A 16,567-nucleotide genomic window follows, 5' to 3' on the forward strand; every position below is an offset into this window, starting at 1 on the left:
TAAGGGGTTGGAGCCGGTAGGGTGATTGCTGAGAGAGAGAGAGACCAGAGGCTAAAGGGTTAGGGTGGGAGGTAGTTTGAGAGAGAGGCCAGGAGTAAGGGGTTTGGGTAGGGAATAGTTGGGGAGAGGCCAGAGGGAAGGGGTTAGGGTGCGAGGTATTTTGAGAGGGAGGCCAGAGATAAGCGATGGGAGTGGGTGGGGGTGGGGGTTATTTGATCAGTAGCCCTTAGGGTAATAGTGATCATGGAGTGTAGACAGGGGTCTTTATTGGCATCAGATTTGAAAGGAACCAGAGCAACATATTTTAAATTACATTTTAAAAACGCACACTTCCAGTGGTTATAACGGGATTTCAGCAAAATATATAAACTCTCTGTGCCTTTTATTCAAACTCAGACGTCTAGAACGTACTGTACCTAATATGCGTTTTTGATTTTCCTGAGCCCATTTGCGTGTATGTGTTAGTGATTAGACGATGCTACTTTGATCTCCGATGCCGTGTATTTGTAGATTGTTACTGTGGGTCATATGTCTATACATGAATAAGTTATCTCCATCACAACACCGTGTGTGTACACGTAGTCAGGACCACTCGGTCACGGGGGTTCAAAGTTAGCACGTGGAAATTAGCCTCAAACCAGTCTATGTTCGAAGTAAGAGCTTTGAAATCGACGAGTATAAGCCTTAAACTTCGGTTTGTGTTCGAATTTTTTAATTAGCGCCAGATGTGGGTCGCTGTTCAAAGTAATGTTGAAATAAGATTCGGAATGGACCCGAGTTCAAAGTTAGCACGCGACAATTGATCTATATTCATAGTTACCACGTTTTAATTAGCCCCAGAAATGGATCTATGCTTTAAATTGCCACGTTTTAATTAGCCCCAGAAATGGTTCTATGCTCAAATTTAGCACGTTTCAACGAGTCCCAGAAATAGATACAAGAAACTTTATTTAACGTCGCATAAGGTAAACAAGGAACACTAGCTCTTGAGAGCTATTATTGCGACAACATATATATAACAATAACATATTATATTACAAGTAAAGGGAGATAATCACATATATTAATTAAAAACAGTAATAATCATCACTGAAAAAGAAAGTATACATGTCCCGGGTTTCTAAGTGATGCTAAAAGTTAGCATGTTGCACTTAGCCTATGCTCAAAGTTAGCATGTTGCACTTAGCCTATGCTCAAAGTTAGCATGTTGCACTTAGCCTATGCTCGAAGTTAGCATATTCAAATTAGCCTCAATTTCATTCTAGCGGATTATCCTGCAAATATAACCTCTAAACAATGGTGACTTCGGATTGGGATTTTCCTAAAGACTTTGATAAACAAATATACGGGATTAATCACCAACGTATTAACAGTGATCGCCATGAAAGATGTCTTGTTTTATTTCGTATAGGAGTATAACTCTTTATAAACATAATCAATACATTTTATTGATAAAGCCAATCCTGGAAATAATGATGTGGGGGTAATGAAGGAACCATAACATACGAGATCGCTAAACCCACTGTTATTAATTCATACGTATATAGCCCAGTAATCAATATAAGTAATAAACAATGTATCGGCTCATCCTTATCTCTGTATACATCTTATAACACGAGTCAATAGCAACGGAAAATAAAGGACATGTCTCACTTGGAAAGACAATATCAATAGATATTTCTGTCGTTTGTTTCAATACAAACGTCTTTTCTTTTGGATAAAACCCCCACAAAAAAACAAAATTGTCACACGTTTACAAAAAAGCGTTTATAAAGACATAGATGTATAGCACTTTGATTTCATCAAGCGTTTGTTTTGTTTTTCATTGAGACAAAAATGCTTAGTTTAACTGAGCGTATGTTTTGTGTGTTCTCTGAAACAAATATTTGTTTTGATTCTAACAAAAGTTCTTTTGTTTTCATTGTAACAAATGTTTGTTTTTTTCACGGTAGCAATTGTTTGTTTTCAATGAAGCAAAACGAAATTCTTCTTCGCATGAGTATTGGTGTGATCGCAATCAAGGTAACATTGCCGCGGAGTTACCTCCCGTCTCTGTCAGTATGTTGTTTGTGTATCTAGTACAGACATGTATATGTTACTTTCTGTGTTCTGTATGCTTTTCATGAGAGATCACTCTCCAAATATGTATGTAATATATTGTCTTATATTTATGTATACCTATGGATCGTAAGGCCCCCGGAATAAATTGAATTTAATTGAATTGAGCGCCTTGATATGTTAGAAACGCTTTTCTCATGCAGCTGCGCATGCAAGACGGCCGCTGCGGCCTCTTATTGGTAGAGTGTCGATACTGACGGATTTCGATGCCGTAACGAACAGCACAACGCCTTCCGTTAGCATTATTTAAGAATGCAGGAGAAGTTTTGGGGACTTTTGTAACGGACGCCATGATTATCAGGACTGGTTTGTTTTAATATTAACCTTATTTTCTTGTTATTTTCAGGGTATGATTGTTGGCGGTTTCACCAGCGTCATTATATCGAGTGTGGAGCGACGTTTCCAGCTGAGTAGTACAGAATCTGGACTGATCTCAAGTTTTTACGATATAGCCTCCGTCCTTTGTCTCATGCCCGTCAGCTACTTTGGGGGGATGGGTGTGAAATCTCGGTATCTCGGTCTCGGTATGTTTACGATCGGGGTTGGTACCCTGCTATTTTGCTTGCCCCATTTCACCACGGACGCTTACAGAATGGGAACGGATGATTCTAGTATGTTGTGTACAGATACCGGTGGAACGAAGATCGAATGTGGTGCTTCCGGAAGTCTGTCGTATTATAAATATATGTTTTATTTTGCCATGTTGATCATGGGATCTGGAGGATCACCACTGTTTACATTGGGACCTACCTATCTGGACGACAGTGTACCTGTTAAATCTGCATCTACGTACCTAGGTAAGTATTCCGTTAGAGCTTCTATGTGAGAAATAGTTTATCTAACTCTTTAGCTGTAGAACTATCAGGTTATTTGTTTAACAACATTTTCAGATTTTTGAAATCGATATGTTTAGTGGAGTTTGTAAAATGCACATTCTTTAAGAAAAATATCGTGACTGATACCGCTACATATAGTTATTTATTCGTATTAAATCCATATAAAAATAGTAATATAAACAGGTTGACTGAGTATTACAGAGTTACTGGTATGACCTTCTTTTCATCCACAGTTTGTCTTTATGCCATGCGTATTCCGTCTTTGCGTATTGCAGAGTTATCTGCTCTTGAGAGCAGGTATTGATTGTAACGTCATTTGTTTGTGAAAGTACCGTCATCAATTTTTGAGAAAACGACGTAATTTTCTCACACAAACCAATGACGTAACAATCAATACCTACTCACAGAAGATAACTCTGCAATACGCAAAGACGGAATTTACACGCATTCATCAAAGTTGCTTACACACAGTTATGGCTCTTTATTTATTGTTTGACACGGAAGTTGGCCCGGAGCAAAATTTACTTTCTATTTCACCTGAAATCAGCAATTGTGAGGCGATATGTACACGATCGAGCATTGCATGACGTCTTTTGTCTCTATACAAATATAGCATAAACATTGGCTAATGGAGACAAACCCACTACAGTTCCGTTCCGGTATTTGTAACGTGTGACGTAATACACAATGTATCAGGCACATGTGACGTAATACACAATGTGTCAGGCACATGTGACGTTATACACAAAGTATCAGGAACATGTAACGTAATACACAATGTATCAGGCACATGTGACGTGTTACACAATGTTTCAGGCACATGTGACGTAATACACAATGTATCAGGAACATGTGACGTAATACACAATAGATCAGGAACATGTGACGTAATTCACAATGTACCAGGAATATTAGACGTGATTAAGGACTTCCCACCCTTCGTAATACACATGTTTTTCTTGTCGTACTTTCGTGTCAACATTTCCGTATTGCGTATCGGGCATTCCTTTACCGTAGTGTACATTATATAGTAACACCGGGTAAACAATAGTACACGTGCGTGACGATGCTATGTCAACACCCGATATCGAGACATACTAATAACTTAGTATCATCATGTGTAATCACACGTACTTCAGAAATAAAGCTTATGATACAAAGATATTAATTAACTCGCAGGAAAACACCGACATACGATCAGGCGACTTCAAGAAGGTCGTATATATGGCGCATGGAATGCAAACTGATGTGTTTTGTTTACCGACCTCACCTGTGCGTGTACGTGTAATAACGGCATATATACCATGCGATAGCCTACGGTTACATATGTACCTGACATGTTAATATATCGTGCGTAAGCGGGCTATGGAATGATGTCCAAAGTGTACATTATTGAGAGTAATTTTGTTCCATAAAAGAACAGTAAATTGACAATTAAATATAGTAATTTAATTTATTTCCGTCGTTTTTGGTATAGTAAATAAAATAAGTGTCATTGTATAAATTATATCCCTCTGCAAAAAGTTCCGATTTTTTTCAAGATAGACAACTCTCATTCGGATCAAAATTATTGTAAAATGTAAAATAAATGAATTATAAGGACTTAGTGTGTATTTGGTTCATTTTTTCACTCTTTTTGTATGAAACTATGTGTCCTGTTTGCTCTCAGATTGTATTTAGTAACTTTTATCCATACAATTTCAATAAAAAAAGCTTTTTGTAACATTTTGTAGATATTCTATGATAAATAAAATATTTGCAGGGTTGATTAGCAATGTTTCTTTTCATTATTTTATAGTTGTAATAGTTTTGAATAATGCCACACGCTCAATAAATGTGAAAGTGTCGAAGTTGACAAAAATTTAATTTTTCGGTATTTTTTACAAAAAAAAAATCCCCAGTTTATCGGGATGCTTTGATTGTCATAAAATCATCTCTACATAGTGACATAACCATTATGTGAAACTTTCATTGAATTCTGCTGGCTAATTGCGAAAGGGCGGAGTCTCCTTAAGGATTGACCTGTAATTTGAAGCGCTCCATAAAGAATATGTTCGTTGCCAACTGTATTCATTCTACCGGATACGCCGTCAAAATGCAGGTCAATCCTTATATTTACATTATAAATAATGTTTAAATGCTATACACAATAACCAAAAAATCGAAGCGGGTTGCTCCGATGGTAACTACGGTAGCCGTGGTTGCTTAGATAATATAGTTCCAGTGAATCTACATCGATGTATTGGTAAATTTAGAATATACGCAATGAACAACACTATTTTCTTCTTTTCATCGCTTGTGAGTTTTTCATTAAGTGATATTAGTAGCACTCCGAACATATTTATTCATTTATAACGGTCGTTATGTACACGCATTGACACGCTGCTCTGGTAGTGACGCGGTCGAACGTCGTAAAAGGAAGCCGCCATTGTTTGCTTCAGCATCAAAGAGTTTTGAATGTGGATCCATGGAATAAGAAGTTAGTCAGCATCATTTTGTTGCATAATCAAACATAATGGATCTCAAATATGTTGCATGTTTCTCGATGTTGAAGGAACGAAATAATGGCTGACATTATTTATCTATCTATTTAGCTTAACGTCTGCTTTGCATGACGCTTTTATATACCAATAACTGGCAGCATAGTTTCTAGCCCTCTCGTCTAATCATCGTTAAAGCTCAATATGTTTTTACTTACTAGACCTTGTCATCTTATTTTAATTTGCACTATATTAGTGTATATCATGTCAAATTTTACTCTTTTGCTATATTAGCATGTATGTACATCAAACTTGAAATGCTTTGACCCTCCTATTATATAGCAACACCTGTGTGATTTGCTGGTGTTCACTATTAATTCATTACATCATCTTTAGTATAGTACTTTAAATTATGTATCTTGTATCTTGTATATTGTCATCAAACAGTTATCACGCTGAAGCGTGAACGGCGCCATATTTGAAACATACATCAATCCGCCGAGCCGTTTTTTTCATTGCGTGTACCCTAATTTATACGCAGTCAGAGTTTACTAAGCTTAAGAAGGGAGAGATACAAATATTTCACAATGTACCAGGAATATGAGGCGTATACACGATGTATCAGGAACATGTGACGCATATACACGATGTATCAGGAACATGTGACGTATACACGATGTATCAGGAACATGTGACGTATTACGCAATCGGGTATTAGATACTGTGACTATAGCCTAATTTGATAAAACATCTTTTATTCGTCAATCAACAAAAAGGTGCAGACACAAGTTATCTCAATTTAGAAACGTCAATATCTCCAATACATATATTGTACATACACTACATAATAATGTTATGTTTCTGGGGAAAGTGTGGAATTTGTTGTCAGATGTGATATCAATATCAAGGGTATAAAAATTGTGAAATACCCTACATCTTTGCCAAATTCCTTGATATAAATATATCCGACACGCCCCGATACTCTAAACCCGTCAACAAGAGAAGCGACATCACTCAGAACGTGTGAGAAGGGGGTTTGGTGTCTATCCCATACGGGCCATTTTGACTGACATTATCTTGAATGAGAATTTTTCATTCACATAACTATATGGTACTATAGAACTAAACGTGATATTGACGTAATCACTAACAAATAGTAATGGTTAAATAAAAAAGGAGTTTATCTGGAGATCTTTGGCATGGTAAACCTTTAATGTGTAGAGTAGGTATTTATCTAAACGTATACCTACTGCCGCATCATTTACCTGGTGAAATTTGATATGCATCACAGCATAAGTGGACATTTTTATTTTACACCCGTTGTGTTTTATTGTAGAAACATCTTTTTAGTGGTTGGTGAATTTTACTTAAATGTCGGATACATTTCACATACCTCGCACATATTACTTTGCTGTGTATACATTGTTTGTGTAAACTATTGATATTTCTAAGTCAGTACATCCAGAACACTCTACTACAGGGCGGTGCTAGACCTACAGAACACGTTACGGATATCTGACGGCTTTATTGCAAAGCATGAAATAGAGTAGCCAATATTTTCGTGCATTTTAACGAAAAAGGTTAGCATTATGGTAATTGATAATCGATAAAGAGGTGTTCAGGCTGGTGTGTCTACATTTCGAGTAGAGAGCTGTTCTAGTTTTAAAATATATCGATATCCCCAAATGTAAGTACATGTTGGATCTCAAAGTATCACGCACAGTGCTCGTTTGCCTGTTATTATGCAGTAAAAGGTATTGTTTTAGTCTAGTATGTAAATGTGGGATAATAATCTACCGAGTGCTGGTCTGGGGAACTCGCTTGTGTTTGGTACGCATCTGTCATGGTTAGTGTAACTCTCTGACGTAACATTAACATACCGCGGCAGAGTCGCATTGTTCTGGAATAACTAGGTACTACATGCCGGAATTTTGTCATATTGCAGCAGTTCAAAGGTCAGCAAATGGTGCATAGAAGGAAATAGAGGAACAACATGTAATTTTCTGTTTCATAAAGAACTTCAACAATAATTCTAGTAGCCAGATGAACTACTATATGCACAGGACACGCGCACAATCAGACCTAGATCGATCTGTTTCAGAGCTCTCACAAACCTGTGTCCTACATACATTGTATCGCTCTACCCTCATCACTCTATAGCATAGACAGTCAGTTCTGTGTTTTATTTCTCTGTCCCCACCTGTTTGCATGATAACCCCAAAACCACGATCCAAAGAAACATGTCAATCTGCACCCTGTGTGTTTCCTTACTCAGCCCATACGGCGAGATAATAAAACCGATGATGTATGTGGATTAAGTCGGTAATAATTGCTTTTTGTGACGTCACAACTCAAGGCCATCTTTGGGATGTGTGATATGGTCTACCGGACAACAAAAGCTGATGCTATATATAATAACATTCCACAACTTCCGTGAATCAGTAATTTCTTCACTTATTTGTTTACTCCGTCAGCATAAGCTTGATTTTTTTTATGTGCAAATATCATATCGCCTTCATCTCGGCATTCACGTGGGATTTGTTTTGTCGCCTTCACCTTCCATGGTAGAGTAACACGGTGTCTATTTCTTTGGAACTGTTTGCGGAGTTTTTCACCTGTCAACTGTTGGTTGTATGCTGTCTGTCATTTGTGAAAGTAATTTGACGTTTTTGACTATTCCATTATTTTTAAATGGGTGTCTGAGGTGATGCAGGGGATGTCTCGACGTGAACTATAATATCATTCTGAGGGGATGTCTCAACAAGGAGTATTCTGTTTATAAGGAAATGTATTAACGAGGGCTATTCCATTATGTATAAGGGGATACATCGACAAGGACTATAATATAACTTTTAAGGGGATGTCTCGACAAGGACTATAATATAACTTGTAAGGGGATGTCTCGACGTGGACTATAATATAACTTGTAAGGGGATATCTCGACGTGGACTATAATATAACTTGTAAGGGGATATCTCGACGTGGACTATTCTATCATTCTGAGGGGATGTCTCAACAAGAAGTATTCTGTTTAAGGATATGTATTAACGAGGGCTATTCCATTATGTATAAGGGGATACATCGACAAGGACTATAATATAACTTGTAAGGGGATGTCTCGACAAAGACTATGGTGCCATTTCTTGCACCGTCAGTTTTATCTACCTGACGGGGAAACCCCTTAAGCTAATATTTCCGTCACCCGACGTCATATCTCCAGTTCTAATGTAAAAGGTGAAGATTACAAAGTCACGTGGTTGATTTAGATACGGACAGATCTAGACTGGATACTGATGAACCGGCCTCTTACTCGCTGTATGTTTTGATATCGTTTATTGAAGCAATAAGTGGGACAAGACATAAATTACTATCACAGTTTTGTACCGTATCTTATCGCCTGGCACATTGACCTTTGGCGGTCAGATTCGGTATGACATATCACAAGGACCTACAGCTATATTTGGACCTAATCAATCTCATGTGTTTAGAGTAATTTTACACGTTTTATGAGTTAAGATAAACTTTCGGCATATAAGAGAAGAGAGGAAAGCTCTCGATGTAAAAAACAACTAATGCAAGTCCCCATATACCCGTAACAAATTAGCAGGTCCCCGTGGTACATACCAGTAGTATCTGTAGTATGGGTCAAATCTTGTACATAACCGTTTAGTAAAATATTGTGGTGTGCATGTATTACGGGGATACAGAGTGGATGTCCAAGTGGAAATAATCACTAATTGTTTACGAATATATATTTCGTACGTTAACCACATTCCGTTTCTTATTTTATAATCTTACCGGAGTTCCGGAATTTAATTTGTTTTGTATTTTATTCACGCCTTGAAATAAAAATGTCGGAGAAGAAGATTTGTTGCTGATGCTGTTGATGCATGTTTGAGCTAATTCCCCAAACTTATGAACTGTGTGCCACAAAAGCTCTATCACAATATGTTTAAATGGTTGAAAAGCTGCTTAATAACAATCAGTCCAGTCTTTGACTGAAGTATGTTAGTAAGGACGGAGGACAAATAGTGTTTTACCGGCGGTCACATGTTTTGATAACACGTACACTGTGCTATAGTTATCTGAGCAACAACAGTTTAGGGAAATTATTTGGTCAGAAGTCGGTTCGTTCATAGAAGCGACATCTGCTTCGATTATTCTAAAGACGTCAACAGGTTAGTTGGTGCTCGATTTCCTGAACTAACTTCCTTTCGAAATACAATGTATCACTATCAGGGAACCTTTGCTTGTTAAATGTACAATGAAAACATACGTTGAACGTAAACCATTCAACCATGAAGTAGTTAATATACAAAGAATATGTGAAATAGAAGGGTTTATCATACCTTATGTAAAAACTCTGGAATCTGATTGGTCGAGACGACTTCTTAAGTTCCACATTGTCACATCTCGTCTAACACCGTAATTGGACGGTATCATACACGGAGCAACGCCCTAGCATCGGGTTGCAGGGCGCCGGGATGACAGTGCAAAATGTTAACTGCACAACATGTGCTTATGGTTGATTTCTGCCGCCATGTTTTATCATTTCAATTTATTGTTCAAGAGCGACTGAGCCAGAGAGTTTGTACACTAGCTTGAACTTTTCACCGTTAAGCGCGGAGACTGTCCGGTGCGCCAACAAATCGGTGACCCATTTGAATGACGCAGTGCTTACATTTGTCCATATGTTATTCTGTATTGTATTGCATAACATGTTGTACTTATCTTGTTATATGTGTATTATACCCATGAGTCAGTTGACTCGAGGTTAATAAAATAATAACATGGTGTGAATTGCTCAGAGTTAAGCTGACGTTTTAATTGAAAACTATTGTGAAATCCACTCATATTCTGTAAATATTTGATATCGATTTATCACTCTCTTAATGGTTTGTAATGATATAACAATGTATTTCCATTGTGTCTCAGTGTATCTATAAAATCAAGCAAGAATAAAATATTCGCTGGAGCTTTTTCCGATAACGTTCTCCTCTTGTCGTCAACCGAGCTTTAAATATAATTTTAGATGGGATGTTAACATATTATAAAGGGGCTGCAGATGAAAGCTCCCGACCGGTATCAGTTGGCTTAATCAGCATAAACTTCATATATCTTCTAAATCCTCTTTTATAGGAAATAATAACGTATTTCTGGTATTTTATGCCCCATTAAGTTATTTTTCATACATAATCATCTTTATTAGAACTGATAAGGTTTGTTTTAGCCGCCATGGCGTTGCCTTTCTGAAATAAACGATTGCATTAGCTAACAATTTGTATCACTTCATTACGATTTGTTTCGATATTGCATTACAGGTATATACCATGCCATGAACATCTTAGGCCCGGGGGTCGGATTCCTGGTTGGAGGGGCGTTCCTAAAGCTGTACGTGGACATCGATAAGGTAGACGTTGCCAAGTAAGTAGTCAAAAAGGTCCCGTTGATACCAATCAGGATACAAAACAGAACACGTGATCAGATGTAACACACTTTAACAGAAGCTTTGTCATGATACAAACTGTTATAGACATACATGAATGATATCGTACGGTATTATATTTGATAGTACATTTGCATCATGTCCGCTGCAAGTCTGATGATATTATACGTGCACGAAGGGTTTTGAACGCAGATATGATCATCGTCGTTTTGACGCTGCTTTTCTCGTCTTTCATAACGTCGGCCATTGTAAGAAGTAAACATTTAGGTGATGTTGGACTCGTCGAAAAAAATGCAATATCTCAAATATTAGGGGAAAGCTTAGATGAAGTTAATTATTAATCTCGGATTAATAAAGAAAATAGGTGTATTGAACTGTTTTTTGTTTGTATACTTGTAACGCAAGTCGGTTACATATATAACTATCATGAGTTCTCTATCGGCCTGAACACTGAAAAATGTCATTCATTCCCAATACACGATTGATTTTGCTGTCAGGGGTACATGCACAACAGTGGGGTATCCTTGGTCACCATGACAACATGTACCGAGAAGAAAGGTCCCCGACTTCCAAAGCTAAAACAGAAAACACTGATATATCGATTTGTATATAGACTTGTTGACTGCAACACGCCGTGCGCGTAGAATACCTAGTTTTCCCGTTCCGTCATAAGTTCGCCGATTGATTCAGTAAATATAGCTAGCTAGTTACCGTGACGATACTATGGTTCGGTGATCACGTCTCGTGTTCATTTATAAGATATTCCAAGAGAGCCTAGAGTTACATATCATTACAAATATAGATATACATGTACCATGTGCAAATTATTACATGGTACTCAAAGATACCTGTACCGCTGCCAAAATTGTGACTACGTATTGAAAACCATACTTGGCGTGACTTTTATAAAAAAAAATTATAAAGATGAAATATTCAAAGTATATTTAACACGAGCGACCATCAGTTCACCCGTACTGTGCGAATATATAGTCAGTGCATCTGTCTTATGTCCGGGAGTAATTTTTTTTTTATTGTCGGTTCATCCGTCCTAGACCCAGTAATGATGTACATAAATCGTCGGTCCGACCGTCCTAGGCCCGAGTATAATTACATCAATATTTTTGTTGGACCATCTCTCCTAGGTCGTATTATGGTACAGAAAATGCCATTATCATCATAACAATAACAGCATTAATAATAAATGCAGGCTGTATATGTCTACAGGCTAGCTACCGCTAGGGTTCGAGTGTATATCACGACCGGAGTTGTATTTAATAGGTTCTCACTTTCCATGAAAATCGATTCCTAATCAATGATTTCAATAGCGAACTGTGTTAGAGATAGTTTTATAACATTCAATCCCAGCAGGGCGAGTATCAGGCATATTCTGTTCGCGGTATCGGCTATTTTTTTTAGCTTTGTTTTTTCTTCCTTATTTAACATGTTGTCACTTGTTGATTAGTTGCATAAATATTCGTTGATTCTTGGACGATTATGCGGAAACACTTACACTGGGGTGGGGNAACTGCTTCCATTACAACTGTACAAATCCTGCCCAGACAAATAATCGTAACTATCTGGAAGATTACAACTGACACCTTTGCAGAAATAAAAGATAAAGTGATTTTTGGAAATGAAAATGGCTGCCTTAGCCTCTGATTGGCTACAGCAATAACCTAACATTCTGTATTACCGACTTTTTTATACTCCGTGACGGCGAAACGTAGGAGTGTACCTTACGTCAAATTGTCCCTGGGTATCAAGTTTCGTGATTCCCGATATCTACCCTAATTGGACGATAAAGTTGGCTTCCGTTACGCGGGTTTGACTGTTATCTTTTCCGATTAGATACTTTATTTAGATTTTTCACTAAAACAGAATGTAGGACAAACAGTAGAATATGATCCTTTTTAATTTCCGCTCACCGTTTGTCCTACTTCTGTTTTCAAAAAGTTACAGCAGAGTTCTCCTTTGTCCTATACATATAGATTCTATCTGAATTGCGAACATCAGGTACAGGGCCGATTGTTTCCCCTGCTATAGCTATACCACGAACAGGATTATTTAATTATTTGTCTGACGGTGAAACAGTGGGTGTCCCGAACGGATATACCGAGTATGTTTCTATTTACGATGTTTCATCATTTGTATGTTTCTCAGTTACGATGTATGATCATTTTAAATTTCTCAGTTACGATGTATGTTCATTTGTATGTTTCTCAGTTACGATGTATGATGATTTGTATGTTTCTCAGTTACGATGTATGTTCATTTGTATGTTTCTCAGTTACGATGTATGTTCATTTGTATGTTTCTCAGTTACGATGTATGTTCATTTGTATGTTTCTCAGTTACGATGTATGATCATTTGTATGTTTCTCAGTTACGATGTATGATCATTTGTATGTTTCTCAGTTACGATGTATGATCATTTGTATGTTTCTCAGTTACGATGTATGATCATTTGTATGTTTCTCAGTTACGATGTATGTTCATTTTTATATTTCTATTTGACCCCATATCAATCCGCCATCACATTTTGAAATCTACTAAAACTATACATTTTTCCAAAGTTCAATATCTGTAGATTTCATTCAATGTAAAATATGTCAACAATTACCTATTTACATTACTCAGAGGCACTGCATTAACCAGGAACACATTTTAGATAGGGATTACAATCGTATGAAACACTTGCTGATTGATTGAATTAGTTGTGTGAGTCCTTTATTTTGTGTAACGTATGTTTTAGGTTGAACCTTAATGCTAACAGCTCGCAGTATGTAGGTGCTTGGTGGATCGGCTACCTCATAGGAGGTGTGTTGGCTATCGTTGTCGCTATTCCACTTGCTGGATTTCCTAAATCTCTTCCAGGTAAGTCGCATTGGATATACTTTAACCAGAGGGGTTTTGTCGATGTAGTGCCATTGTTTTTCCATTGATAAAAACATTTTATTTTTCGAAACCAGCCGTGAACAGTACGTGTCACAACTTGGTATAAATACTTGTACATCATTTAGTATATGTCTACAAAACACATCTATTTGTGTATCAGCAAGTCGACTTCGACGTCATATTCCGTCTTTGCGTATTGCAGAGTTATCTGCTCTTGTGAGCAGGTATTGATTGTTACGTGATTTGTTTGTGAGATTAACGTCATCAATTTTTGAGAAAACGACGTAATTTTTTCACATTAACCAATGACGTAACAATCAATGCCTGCTCACAAGAGAAGATAACTCTGCAATACGCAAAGACGGAATAGTTACACACTGACACAGTAGACGACTTGTGCATTTTTATAGCACATGATACGTAAGACCGTCGGTACTGATTGGTCACCGTTCTGATAATGCAGATTCTGCGCAATTCAAACACGAAAAGGATAAGGAAGTTCATGCTAACGGCGACGTGGAGGAAAATATAGACAGCAGTACCAAGGGTAAGAAACTGGACCTGATGAACCTGGTGCAATCACTGAAGATCCTGTTCCTGAACCCTATGTTTGTGTGTATGCTGTTCGTCACAATCACTAGTGGTATGTATAAACGTGGTTTATTGGTCAAATGATACAACTCATGAACTTATAGTAACACTGAACCGTCAGTTTAAATAGTGATATGTTTGATGACGTTACAGGTCAAATGATACAACTCGTGCAGTTATAGTAACACTGAACCGTGAGCTTAAACAGTGATATGTTTGATGACGTTACAGGTCAAATGATACAACTCATGAACTTATAGTAACACTGAACCGTGAGATTAAATAGTGATATGTTTGATGACTTTACAGGTCAAATGATACAACTCATGAACTTATTGTAACACTGAACCGTGAGCTTAAATAGTGATATGTTTGATGACGTTACAGGTCGAATGATACAACTCGTGAACTTATAGTAACACTGAACCGTGAGCTTAAATAGTGATATGTTTGATGACGTTGGAGGTCAAATGATACAACTCGTGCACTTATAGTAACACTGAACCGTGAGCTTAAATAGTGATATGTTTGATGACGTTACAGGTCAAATGATACAACTCATGAACTTAAATATTCCATGTGTTAGCACCTAGCGTCATTGTATGCGCTAAACATAGCCCATCTCACCGACAAGTATGTGATAACCTATATATTTACATTTGGTGTGGCAAAGCCCTTCTATATTACTACTAACGTACTGCCAATAGCAGCTTCATCTTATGAGACTATAACTGAAGTTGGTCTTTGCACCTCCGAGCGACTTACAGTGTCACTACCGAACTTATCGGTATCTCCTGCTTTGATCCCGAACACCAGCTGCCTGTCTCAAGTGTCTGTGTGATCAACAAACAATTGTATGCCTGGATTTTTCACAAATTCAACCTTCTCCGGTTGCACGATCAACATCAACAACATGCCGGACTTCAAATAATTATAACTCTGACCTGATTACTGCAGACTTCCGTTGAGTGCGTGCGCCGGATATAGGTCGCAATAAAGTCGGAAAATGTTTTACGACACTTGATTAGTTACTTACAAAATGTTATTTGTTACTATGTATGAATCGAGAATATGAAATATATATAAATTAAAAACAAATGAATTATTAAAGAAAGTTGCGGAGTCATTTCAATTGTGTATGGGAAATAGCGCGTGACGTCAGCTGTTATCTTTGTGCCGTTCTAGATATTGACCTGACATGACGGTAATAAACGGGAAATTTGAAATTTGGTAAAGACAAATTATTTTTTGCGAATTCTCATTATGGAAATATAAATATAAGCAATAAACTGCATAGATGTCGCGCACCATGATAAGTTTGTCTGTGACACATGTGGCAGTTATACCAGTTGGTCTGCCACATCTATGCAGTTTATTGCTTAAATAACTGTGGGGCCTTCTGATGACACAGCATGCATTGTGGTGGTCAAATGTCACGAACTGTGTCGGTCATTTTTTTCAGGGTTCCTGTTGGCCGGTTTCGCCACATTTCTGCCAAAATTCTTTGAAATCCAGTTTGGCTTATCATCATCGTCTGCTGCTCTCTACGTCGGTAAGAACTTATAATTACTCATAATCTAAATGACATTGTGTCATGTTTTAGTGTAATAATGTCATCAATTAGGTGTAAATATGTTATTGTGTTGTGTAATTGTATAATTATTTTCGTGTAATTCGGGAATTGTGTAGTGTAATCTTATCATTTCAATGAAACTGTCATTGTTTAGTTTAAGTATATCACTTCAATTTAATTGTATATTTTTTTTGCAGTGTAATTTGATCATTATTATTTACGTGTATCTGTGCCATTGTGTAGTGTAATTATATCATCACTAAAGTGTAATACGGTTATTGTGGTAAATTTATCATTATGTAACGCTCATTACATTGTATGTAATGAGGTCGTACATGTATATTACACCAGATTTCCCATGTTGGTATATAGCAAACAGGTTCCTCCTAACATGTTTTACTATATAATTTATAACCGGATATTATTGTATATATATATCAGGTGGCTCCTATTCGATAGCCGGAAGTAATTGTATATGTAATCGTTGCCTCCTCCATAGATTTTTTATAACCGGATGTAATTGTGTATGTACAGGTGTCTACTATTTTATAACCGGAAGTGATTGTATATGTAACAGATGCCTCCTATTTTATAACCGGAAGTGATTGTATATATAACAGATGCCTCC

The 16,567-nt window shown here is 37.2% G+C and overlaps 1 protein-coding gene across 1 annotated transcript in view; it reads left to right on the plus strand.

Moving 5' to 3' along the window:
- LOC110446426 (solute carrier organic anion transporter family member 4A1-like) overlaps positions 1-16,567 on the plus strand; it is a 40,147-nt gene that overhangs the window by 14,878 nt on the left and 8,702 nt on the right. Inside the window, exons 2-6 of the mRNA XM_021491580.1 lie at positions 2,465-2,915; positions 10,756-10,858; positions 13,633-13,754; positions 14,239-14,418; positions 15,829-15,918. Of these exons, the coding sequence (XP_021347255.1) occupies positions 2,465-2,915; positions 10,756-10,858; positions 13,633-13,754; positions 14,239-14,418; positions 15,829-15,918 (946 nt within the window). The remainder of the gene's footprint in view (positions 1-2,464; positions 2,916-10,755; positions 10,859-13,632; positions 13,755-14,238; positions 14,419-15,828; positions 15,919-16,567) is intronic.

Source organism: Mizuhopecten yessoensis, unplaced genomic scaffold, assembly GCF_002113885.1.
Source record: "Mizuhopecten yessoensis strain PY_sf001 unplaced genomic scaffold, ASM211388v2 scaffold2691, whole genome shotgun sequence".
Taxonomy (NCBI): Eukaryota; Metazoa; Mollusca; class Bivalvia; order Pectinida; family Pectinidae; genus Mizuhopecten; species Mizuhopecten yessoensis.